Raw genomic sequence first — 12,340 nt, 5'->3', positions numbered from 1 at the left:
ATCATATTCATGTGAATGTTTCAATTTTTAGTGTAGTATACTTTCAGGCATTCATTAGAATTAAAATGTTAAAGTTCAATAAGCATTATTTCGTATTCCTCTATCTAAACATCAGAAACGTGATGTAATGACCAAATGGAAACATTTCATTATTTAGAAGTTTGTGGCTCATACTAACACTTTCCTTGTCTTAGCCGACTTCTTTTTAATTGCTTAAATCGAATGCCAGCATCCAATTGTACTTACTGATATTATTCCTTTAATAATTTTCTTTACAATTATATTTTTGGAAGAGTAAAAATTTTTGCAGAAAATTCGGAGTAATATTCATACTCAATCCCTTCCAAATCCCACCCAACCGTACCTTCGTTCATTTGAAAATTCAACATATGTACATTTAGTTTAAAATATTTCTTATATACTTTATTTAAACCCTTATGTAAAATATAAAATTATAAAAAATAAATCTTGTTGAAAGACAGAGGAAATATAGTGATGGGGTACATATGAACGAAAAAGACATGGAATAAAGAATATAAGACCTATTACGCTCTAACAAGTTCGTGTCAATTGAAAGCATCAAAACCAAGATAAAGAAAACATATTGTGTTTTATTTTGAAAATGTATATTAAATATATATAATCGATTTGTTGTTGTTTTTACGATCTATTTTTTATATATTCAGAGAATAATTATTTATAATTATGTATAAGTGTATTTTATTTACGTTGCAAACTATTGTTTTGTTTGTTTTGTTTTTTTTTTATTTCATATTGATGTTCCTAATTCGGATCCACATTTACTCTCATTAATTTGGTTGTTATCTTCTTTGTTGTTTTCTTTCTGTAAATTAAATATTAGTAATTAATTACTCTAATTACAACGAGAGCTACTGGAATTGGTGCTTATTAACTGAAGACAGACAGGACTAATGGGGAAGTGTGAGAAAAACGCTAAAAACTAATTTTCCTTTTAAATGAACGTTGGTTCTTTTAATGTAAATACTTGTTAAACATCACAAATTATGTATTAAAAATAAGAAAATCGTAATTTATTTATAATTGGGATAGTAAGAAAGCCTTAGAGAGAAAAACAAAAAGTAGAAAAAACGACATTGCGTAGACGGAAGAATGAAATTCAATTAAATATGAAACAACATCAAAAGTATAACCAAACGGCAGCTGACCATATCACACAATTATATAGAAAGTGCAAATTAGAGATATCCAACGAGACATCGGAAAACAAATAGCAAAAACAGCGGAAATATTAGTTTGCAGAAACTTATGCTAGAGTTCTCATTAAAACTGTAACCTCTTGCTCTTAATTATTGATTGGTGTCTGTGTGTCGTCTCTGTTGTTCCATTTGTTTTGTTTTTATATATTTTTGTATATTTTTGTTGTTGTTGTTGCATTTAGCTACTACACATTTGTTTAAAATAAAAAATAATAATTGTATATATCATGTTGTTGTGTCCATCGAAGTATATAAAGTATCGACCACCAGTCACATCCATCGTTAGTTATGAATGGAAGTCAATCTTCAAATAGCCTAGAGAATTCTTTGATTAACATCTCTTCATTACGAGCATCTTCCTTGTCTTTGCAAAGAAGCTATTGTTGCTTACGTCTTTCAATAGTTTCATGTTGCTTGTATCAATCATTATTGTTGTTGTTATCGTTATGAATGTGTGTGTGTTTTTAGTTTTTTAAATTTATTATATTTTACTTGGTTTCTTGGTTTTCTTTTTTGTTTTGTTTGTTTTTTATATTATAATAAAATAATGATTCACAAGTAGTTGGGGAGTAGAAGTTATTCAGCAGCAACCGGACTTGGTATTTTCCACTGGACGCCCTTGATCGATTTTAACCTTGCTAGTGTTTTCAGTAGCGCTGGATGGGGGTCCAACGCGATTTTTAATCTCTGCAGCCATTGTCATGAAGGCCTGTTCAACATTGGTGGCGCTTTTGGCTGAAGTTTCGAGGAATGGAATGCCTAACTGGCTTGCATATTCCTAAAAGAGCAAAAAGGAAAAAAATATTTAATATGGTTCGTCTAGATTAAATTGTATTAAAATAAAGCAGTTGATACTAAAAATTTTGAACAAAACAAGACATTGGAAAAACTCAAGAAAATGTTCTTCCAACTGTTAGATCTTGTAGTGAGGTTGGCATTCTTGAAACTTGAAATTTTACGACGTACAAATATACTCAATTCGTAAGTTTTCGTGCTCATCAGCCATTTTAGGGTTATTTAGAGCTTATGAAACATTATACAATTAAGTATGGACTTGCCCCAGAAATTTGTACCGTCGTGAAATTGGCTGTGTTTTGACAAATTAGTGTCCCACTATATATCATTGTGGATGTCGTTCGTTGTTACTTGAATTTGATTACACTGTGACACAAAATGGAACTCAAAGTCGGGGGGTGGAAAATTGCCTTTGGGTATGAAAGCCCTTGATTAATATATTAAGAACCCAAAAGGAAATTTTCGCCATAGGTCAAGATTCTGAGATATCGCGTGATGATTTTTTTTTATTTTCCCTTATAATTCTTGGGAATATAGCTTCATATCTCTCTTTGGCGTTATTGTAGCTTCGTTTGGAGTTTACATGTCTTCAGTCACATCGATTGGCAAATCTTTTTGTAGAACATCTCATTCTTCTAACTCAATTCCTTTCATATCCTTTCCGTCCTTTATATCTTGAACCGCTGTAGAAGTACCACAAGATGAGATTTATCAACATCCAAATATTCTACAAAAATGTTGCTCAGAACGGTACGGTTCTCTTTGGCAACTAATACTGTCCCGTTTTCATTGTCCTATTTGATGTTTACTCGGTCTTGGTTCAGAAAAAAAACTTTGTTTGATTTTTTTGTATATTCGACATTGGTTATTTTTTGGTATGTAGACTTGCCAATTGGTTATTGCTTATATAGACATCTGAGGTGCTTCTGAAATATTTATCACATGTAATGAAGAACATGTTAATAAAAAACTTTCATGGAGGACAGATCCGGTTATCTCAATTTTTGAACCGAATATTCTGACATTAAAACCGATTTTTGAACCGGTTTTAAGTAACCGATTAGGCTTGTGTGCATACCATTACAAAGCTTATAGAGTTGTCAATGAAAAGAAATTAATTCGCTGATTAAAACTTTACTAGTTGCAGTGCTAGAACAAAAAACTCGTTTTATTCTCTACGCGCAAATATGAAGATCAAAGGCGGGGGGCGAAAAATTCCTATTGGCGCTGAAAGTCGATGAAGATGATATTACGAACCCGGAAGCACAGTTATGCCATAGGTCAAACATATTAGACAACAAAAAATTTGTTACTAATTCGTTCGTTCGTCTATCTTCGTAATAATTTTTCGCATCCCTAGCTCTGTCCCCAGATGACACTACATTAGCCCTAAGGCGTGTTAATTGATCTACAAAACTTGACAATTCTTGTGAAACTAATAAAAATTTTTACTAAAACAGTAGCTTAGTCGAGCAAGGCATATTGAATAGGTATTGGCGTCACACCAACTATTCGAATACGAAGTGTCAAATCCCTTTGTAACAAAATTATGTTTGTTGTAATTTCCCTCCCCAACAACATAAAGAAAATGTTGACATAAATGGTATGTTCCAGAACTGCAAGAATCTACTAATTTGTACTATTTTCTTCGATAACATAAAGGGAAAATTGTTATCGTAGTAAAAATTATTAGATTCTTGCAGGTTCTGGAACAGAGCAAACATGTTTAAAATTTGTCGATACCACTACCTATTCAATTTGCCTTGCTCGAAACCCACCATACCAGTTGCTGACAAGTTTCGAAAACGATATCATTTTCGAACGTTTGGCAAATGTTTTTTCTTTTGTTCGCCAGAAGTTCGAAAACGATATCATTTTCGAACATTTGGTGAATGTTTTTTCTTCAGAAGAAACATTTTTTCGAGAAACATTTTTTTACTTTGGAATGTATTTCAAATTGAAACACATGTATTTTGTTTTTGTATTTTTGAACGCACACGCAACACGCAGAGCTATAGGTTTGGCCCTAATGCCGATATAAATGCTACGTATAATATATGGTCTGTTCCAGTACTACATGAATCTACTAATTTTTACTATTTTTGTCGATAACATAAAGGAAAAAATGTTATCGTAGTACAAATTAGTAGCTTCTTGCAGTTTCTGGAACAGAGCAATAAACAATATGTGTTGATAAAGACAAATACAAGACAACAATGTTTATTAACATATCGAATCGCAAACATAACAAAGAAATAAAGACGAAAAAGGTACTTAACACAAACATCAAGAAACTCCACAAAAAATATTGTTCGCCACTATCGTAGAAACTATCGTCATTCATTCGGTAATAATATTATTACCGATATTCAAAATCGAAGATTTTCCTGCCACAAACTGAGCGACGAATGAATCGTTTTCAATTCATTCTCGTATGTCGTTCTCGAACGAAATATCCGCAAAACTATCGAGAAACATTCGAAAACGATATCGTGTTCGATAGCAATGGTAAGGAGGGAAGTCACACTAGAGTGACTAATTGAAACAAATGTCATGAAAGTAGGTGTTCTTAGATACTACATACTGTAATGTGCAACCCGAAGTTCAACCCATAATTTAATGACATTTGTTTAATGGAACCGCTCTAGTATGGCCTTCGACTAAAGAAAAACGTTTTCATTCAACTATAATCGATATATGGGACAGTAAATCCAATCAGTTGTAAACATTTTGTAAGAATCCGACAGTAGTCATTACATTGTATTTTCTTAAAAATACTTTCAAACTTACCGCAGCTGTGGTATGATCAACAACTTTCTTAGTCGTTAAATCACTCTTGTTGCCCACCAATAATTTGTTGACATTCTCACAGGCATATCGTTCGATTTCTTCCAGCCATTGTTTGACATTGTTGAATGATTCTTGATCCGTACAATCGTAAACAACAATAATACCGTGAGCGCCTCTATAATAGGATGAAGTAATGGTGCGGAAACGTTCCTGGCCAGCAGTATCCCACTATTAAACAAAATCAGGCAATTAAATAGTGATAAATGTTTATCGAAATTAATTCAAACTTACGATTTGCAACTTAATAGTTTTGCCATCTAATTCGATTGTTCTGATTTTCTGTAACAAAAAATAAAGATAAACGAAATTAAAGCAATTTTCTTGGCGAAGCTTGTCGAATAAACTTACGAAATCTACACCAATTGTACTGATATAACTCTCTGTGTATGTATCGTCAGCAAATCTCAGCAACAGACATGATTTTCCCACACCTGAATCACCGATCAAAAGTAATTTGAAGAGATAATCACTGCAAAAGTAAATTAATAATTACTTTAATAAATTAAATTTAAAAAAATTAACAGTCTGTTTTTTTTCTTTACAAGAGTGTATGTATTATTTGGTATGTATGTATATTTTAAGAAATTCCATGTGAATAATTTGTGCCCTATAACACGGAATACTCATTTCAGTTTATTATTCATAAATTCTTGGTGTTTGTGCTGACAAAGTATGTCGTCTATGAGTCAAAGCACACAGCTCCGAAAGCAATGCGGTGATAAAGCAGTTATTATGAATGTCAATACATACATTTATGTATGTAAATGTGTGTGCAACAACAAGAAATTATAGCAAAATGCTAGTATAGGGAGAAAATCGTTTGATATGTAGCCAAAAATATATATATAGTCAAGGTCATATTGCATTGTTCGTTATATTTTTCCTCGTTGTATAAACTATTAGAAGTTAACATCAGTGTTGTCAAATTTGTAATGATGTTTAAAATTGCTGGATGCTACATAGTTGAACTTATCTGTCATGCATACTAATGCTTTGTACACCTATTGCATTTAACTTAGAGCTACACAACTATCAGTCAACGATGACTTCATTTTGCAAATATTTCCTTGCCTGTTAAATGGTACGCCATTGCAATGAAAGTAGAGGGAAATACATATTGGGGGTTATCATGAACGGCAATTCCCCGTGATTTTTTCACTTTCTCCCTTAAGTTGCAACTTCGGAAAGACGAAACTCACGGGGAAATTTCATTCCATTATCATTATTTCCCAGGAATAAGGGATGTTATTTAAAATGTTGTGTTTTATAATTTTTTCATAAACAAAACTAATCGTTTGTTCTTTATTCCACCTTCAAGCTAATGTTTTTATTTGTGTAGTTATTGCTTTTTACAGCTTTCAGTTTTCCAATCGATGTATAATTTACCTTAAACGGATTTCCTGGTATTGAATGTAAACAACGCTTTAAAAGCCATTGAGGACATTGATTTAATTTACAAAATTAGCATTCAACAGGAATATTTTAGGTAAAAATCAAAATTATATATTAAGAAACGAGGAGAAGAATACAATTATAACTTCCCAAAATCTCGGATATTTTCTAGATGTCATAAACATTTCAAATGATAAACAAGTTTTTTAAACGATGGCAAACACGTGATAAAGGTTTAAAATCGCATACTAAGCATATTTAAATAAAAAACATTTCTTTGTTATTTGTTTTCAATTAAATGCGTATCTATCGATCGTCATTTGTAGTCATGTCTACCCCACCCGCCCATTGGGAGATTGTATGTTTTGCATTGTAGAAAATTGCATCGAAAGATGTAATTATAAACAAATTTATTAGAAAACAAAAGACACAATTTGAGAGAAATTGATTACGCTTCAAAAGTGAGAGGCCACATAGAAAACGAAACACAGCTGAGCAAAGTTCGAAGAAGAAAATGGAGAAATAAAAATGAAAACAACAAAAATACACATTACAAGCGCAGTGTTGAGCAAAGAAAATCAAATGGTTGGGTATAATAAGGCCAAAATATTAGGGGCCGTTTGAAATACATACATATGCTATAGGATTGTTAACAACCTGCAGAAAATTAGTGGGTGTATTAATGAATTACATAGTTAATTGTTAAAAACAAATGAATGGATAAAAAATCTAGTATCTGATAACATTTACATTGTTTTTTAACTGCATCAAAAAGATTACATTAGATGATAGAACAAGCTAGCTCGCAAACGGAATGGCCCAATATGTGTATATTTTCCAACCAGTCTAATGTTATATTCAACTATGTACCCGTTACCATCAATAATCAGGGATGGTCCGTATGACAATATGACACCCGTACAAAATGTATAAAAAGTTGCACACACCTTTAAAGACTGTTTTCGGAACAAGACGGGAAATTTTTTGAAATTTTTACCACAGGTAGGTCTCGTTGCCCTGATCACAAAAATATTTATATCGTCTAGATGTAGTCCATACTTCCCGAGATATAGGCCATTAAAGTTCCAAATTGTCTTTTAAATTATAATTTTCTTTTGCAATAGGCGGCCGGGGATTTAAGACTTTCTGCTATGGACAGGCACAAGTCTCGGGAACGGGCACAAAATTTTCTTTTAAATTAAATTTTTTTCTAAATAGCCGCCCTTCGGCCGGATGCTTAAGGCTTTCACCTATGGACAAGTGCAAATATAGGGAATGGAAGCAAAACTTTATGTTATATTATTAATTTTTCTCTAATTAGCCGGCCTTCGGCTACATATTTTTGGAACTTAAAAGGCCTATATCTCGGACTACATCTAGACGATATATATAATTTTGTGATCAGGGCAATGAGACCTACCTGTGGTAAAAATTTCAAAAAAAAATCGGGCGTGCGCTTGTAAACCCGTCTTAAGCCCTGTTTTCTAAGCTCCGGATAAATTAACATAACTTTCACAAAGGAAGCAGTCTTAAAGTAAACATAAAGGCACTGCGTCGAATCGCACAGAGAAGGGAGTTCTGTTGGCATTGAAAGTAATTCTAAATAGGGTAAGTGCTCTAAAGTCCAGTAGTTGTTATTGTAGCAGCATGAAACGTAACAGCATGGGTTTTTAATGCTGGGTTGGCAGCCTCTGGCGGAAACACTATGGTTTCGGGTCAATCCGGTACGAAAGAACCCGCTGTCGTGGGATTGAAGTCCAGTAGTCGTCATCTTTTGTATTTGAACACAGATAACTAATAATTACTATAACAAAATATGAAAATGATTTTAAAAATGCTTCAATAATATTGTCATCTAACTTTGTGTAAAGTTTCATTAAGCTTAGACCATTTATTATATCCGAATTTAACTTTTTGTTAGTGAAATGCAAGTCGCTTAAGAAAAAATAAAAAATTAAAAAAATAAAATATTAAAATGAACAAATTTTCAGAAACATTTTTGGTGGTGGTGGATAATATACAAAAGAACACGCTAGAAATTATTAAAAAAATATTGTACCTGTAAATGTAAAGTTTTCCAGAAGTCGGCATGAGATGAAAAAATTGTGCTTTGACAATTATTTTCAGCCCAAAATTGTAAAAATATGTTAGATCAATACTAAAGTAAATAAAGTCTAATTAACAAAACTAGCTTGAATAAAAAAAGAATTTTTATGCGATTTGAGGCTATATTAGGCCTAGTTTGAAGTGCGTACGTTTGTGGCATGCCAACTATAGACAATAGCTAAATCATTTAAGCAACATATTTAAATTTTCTTACTTTTTAATGCAAATTTAAATGGAATGAGAACAAAAAATGCAAGAAACTATTGACCTTTCAAATAATTAAGTTATATTATAAACACGACAAACAAAAAGAAATTTTAACTGAGTTTCAAATATTAACAAAATCTCAAACAATCAAAAAAAAATATTAACAAAATCTTAAAATTATTAAAGTTTTAAAATCAATATTGATTAAAATATGAATTATTTTTGTAAAAGTGCGCATTTTTTGTTTAATATAAAAGAAACGATCAAATTTCTTGCATTTACATTTATTTTTATTACGGACTGGTCGCGGATCACCTTGTCATATATACTGGTGGCAGCCCTTGGAGACCAACGATATACATTTTGTGCTGTTGAAGTCCATACTTCCCGAGATATGGGCCTCTTAAGTTCCAAAAATTTCCTTGTTAAAGGCCAGCTCTTAAGAGAAAGATTTAAATCCATGGCGAAAGGACGTCTACTTAGATATTAAAAAAAATTAAATAAAAAAACTTCGCGACCAGGCCTTAAATTTGAATTGTTCCTATATTTTATTCGCACAATTGAAATGTAGTTTACTGGGCTTCCCCGAAACTTAGATATATCCCAGATGTCAACATTAAAAACTGCACTTTGATAAACCTGATATAGTACACAAGACTTATGTGTGTACTATATATTTTATAGATTAGGCATACATATATAAATTAATAAATAATATACTAAAAAAGTGCAACAAAAGCACCTCAATGGAATTCTAAGCGCACCATCCACCACACAAAGGCCCACAGAGAGGCCTTAGCGAACGTAAAGTACGCAAACAAATACAAAAAGACGTAAGCCCGTGACTCATCCGCCCCTTATTAAAGTTACTTTTTTTCATTCATTGTCGCCTGCCAAAGGTTACAAAAAGGTACTGATGCACTTTTCACTAAATCTAAAATACTGGATGTTGTACGTGGAACATTCAATATCCGTGATTAGAATTTGGTCTACTGACTGGATATTTTTTGGTTCACTATCATAAGTTTCAACAGATTCTGTTTTTATTTTCATTTCCATTGTTATTACGTTTATGTGAAGATGAAAAAGGGAGTGGGCCATCGTCATTATCGAGGCACTCAATCAAACAACAAAGCAAATACTCCTCCTCTATTTAAAAGAAATGACGTCGCAAAATTCACTTTACAATGGATTTTTTTTCCTCCGATTCTTTGTGCAAAACTTTGTCAAAAGACGGACGAATTCAAGCAGAAAAAAATCGAAAGCAAAATTTGTGTGAATGAATTACTGTTCAAATGTTTTTTTCTCGCATTTTTCACTTACTATTCAGGATTTACAGCTGACATTGTTGTAACTGTGTTTTTGTGGTAATTTGGGATGTTAATTTACAATAATTTTCTTTTAAACAGCACAGAAGAAAATTAAACTTTTTCTAAATGTTCTCGTCGCACTAATTTTTTAGTATTTCTTTCTTCTTCTCGTATTTTTCCTCTCTCTATTTTTTGCTCAACTCAGCTCACACACACACATACAATACTTGCAAATCACTTTTTTGACGTGGACAAAAAATGTTTTTCTATCGAAAAGTAGTTGGTAACTGAATAAAAGTAGAATTATTCGTCTTTTGTTTTAATTCACAGCAATTTTTTCAAATGAAATCGTTCTTATTTCATTGGATTTGCCTATTTTGCGCTAGCTTTTAAACACGTAATTATCAAAAAGTTCAATTTCACAGGCAAAAAATTCTTCCAACAAAAGATGGCGATGACGATGTGAACACAACAACACAACTCAACGAAGCAAATTAAAAACTTAACGACGGTTAAATGTGAATAACGATTATTTAAAGGGGTTGATGTTGGGATTTGAAGCTGTTGAAAATTGACTGACGATTTATTGTACAATCGAGATATGTGCATGATTACAGTCGAACTTGTCTATAACGAATAATTCCCAAAGCACAAACATGCACTATCTATCACACGGTGAGCAATAAAACAAGTTATGCTTAGTTTACATTTGGCGTCGTTTCGTGATTTCGAAGGCGTTTCGTGATTTCGCGCGGAATCAAGCAAAATTTATCATGATTTCGCATATAAAAATGAAATCAACTCATTTCGTGATTTCAGCGAAATCAACATCGAAATCACAGTACACATGATATACAACCCTGTTTTTGCCTAACAAAGTACCAAAAGTTGCAACACTTTTCACGTATCACAATAAACAGGGTAGATGGTCAATTGCTGCAACAACAAATTTTAGTATCAACATTTGTAAACAATGTGAAAAAATATTAAATTGAATACAACAAAATATGGACTAAAGCTGAAATAAACACAAAGATGTAAAATTTATTTATTTATTTTTATTTATTTATTTGCTTTGCAATTGAAGCCAATTTTGAGGCCAATTTATATAATTACAAAGAATCCACCTAAATATCATAGCTACTCTAAAAACAATTTCATATATATAATTCATCTTAAACCTAGAAATTGGAGATCTAATTATTTTGGTTACAATTATATTCTTTAATTTTTTTTTTTTTTAAATTCTTCATTACGTCATAGCTACTCCAATTTTAAAGCAACAGATTAATAATAAGTATATCGTATAAGTTATTAGTTAAATTATGAAATGATCATTAAGAGATGTATGATGTGGTATGCAAATGATAATAAGTTTTCGCGCAGTGATAAAAACTGGTTAAAGCTAGAAAAAATTCTTCATTACATCATAGCTACTCCAATGTTAAAGCAACTTGTAAATTGAATACAAATTAATAATACAATATAAAAAATTTAATGTTTATAATAATCAACAGATATATGATGTGGTATGTATGTAAATGACAATCAATTTTCGTGCAGGGAAAAAAGTTGTTAAAGCTAGAAATTGGAGATCTAATTACTTTGTTTACGGTTTGCTCTTCCGTTTTTTTTTTAGAAAGTTCTTCATTACATCGTAGCTACTCCAAATTCTGCAGTCCAACAATAAAAAACGCCTATAGCAAATTTCTCATTTTGTTTAATTTGCTGGATGGGCTTATTGACCTGTTTATCGATACAGAGTCGGCGGAAAAGGGAACTGATGAAGTTGTTTGGTGACAACTGAAACTATAGTATTCCCTACCCTCCGCCCGCAACTAATCAATTTCATATCCACTGTAAAACATTTTGTTGTTATTCAAATACTTGAATACAACAAAATATGGACTAAAGCTGAAATAAACACAAAGATGTAAAATTCTGCAGTCCAACAATAAAAAACGCCAACAACAATAATAGGCATCAGCACGGCCTTGTTGATCAATGCGTAATGCAAAAACAACAACTTTCTCGTTGTTTTACCCCCGCTTATTGAAGCAACACTCCTATGTTCGTATTCTTTGCAAAGCAAAGACGACATAAAAACAGTGGTGGATATAAAATTCTTTAGTTCGACTCAAATTGTAGGGTATTATAGCAAATTTCTCATTTTGTTTAATTTGCTGGATGGGCTTATTGACCTGTTTATCGATACAGAGTCGGCGGAAAAGGGAACTGATGAAGTTGTTTGGTGACAACTGAAACTATCAGGCATGTCACAGAAACGAATTCCGATCGAAAGTGGAATTGATTCCGTATTTAGCTTCTTCAGAAAACGAAAAACGAAGAATTTTTCGGAATGAAACCACTTTTGATTTTGCAAACGGAATTGTATTTTTATTTTGTTTAAATCTGCCACTTTAAAACACTCTAAAAACACTT

At 32.0% G+C, this 12,340-nt stretch overlaps 1 protein-coding gene across 1 annotated transcript; it reads right to left on the bottom strand.

Annotated features, from left to right (window-relative positions):
- Positions 1 to 395: 395 nt before the first annotated feature.
- Rab1 (RAS oncogene family member Rab1) lies at positions 396 to 10,413 on the bottom strand. Its single transcript, XM_073963377.1, has 5 exons — positions 9,912 to 10,413; positions 5,232 to 5,352; positions 5,115 to 5,162; positions 4,824 to 5,051; positions 396 to 2,016 (listed from the first exon to the last, which is right to left on the bottom strand). Exons 1-5 carry the CDS (start codon positions 9,932 to 9,934, stop codon positions 1,819 to 1,821), a joined length of 618 nt encoding a protein of 205 aa, XP_073819478.1. The 5' UTR covers positions 9,935 to 10,413; the 3' UTR covers positions 396 to 1,818.
- Positions 10,414 to 12,340: the final 1,927 nt, after the last annotated feature.

Source organism: Musca autumnalis, unplaced genomic scaffold (genome assembly GCF_047663935.1).
Source record: "Musca autumnalis isolate F117 unplaced genomic scaffold, ASM4766393v1 scaffold_1, whole genome shotgun sequence".
NCBI classification, from domain to species: Eukaryota; Metazoa; Arthropoda; class Insecta; order Diptera; family Muscidae; genus Musca; species Musca autumnalis.
The sequence above is the reverse complement of the archived record's forward strand: the minus strand, read 5'-3'. Positions and strand labels throughout refer to the sequence as shown.

Bases quoted from the DNA above. Each gene is read 5' to 3' on its own strand.
- Rab1 (XM_073963377.1), bottom strand. From the start codon at position 9,934: ATGTCAGCTGTAAATCCTGAATA. The intron at 5,353-9,911 runs GTAAGTGAAAAA...TTACTTTTGCAG, and splicing joins TCAGCTGTAAATCCTGAATA to TGATTATCTCTTCAAATTAC. The intron at 2,017-4,823 runs GTAAGTTTGAAA...TTGCTCTTTTAG, and splicing joins TTGATCATACCACAGCTGCG to GAATATGCAAGCCAGTTAGG.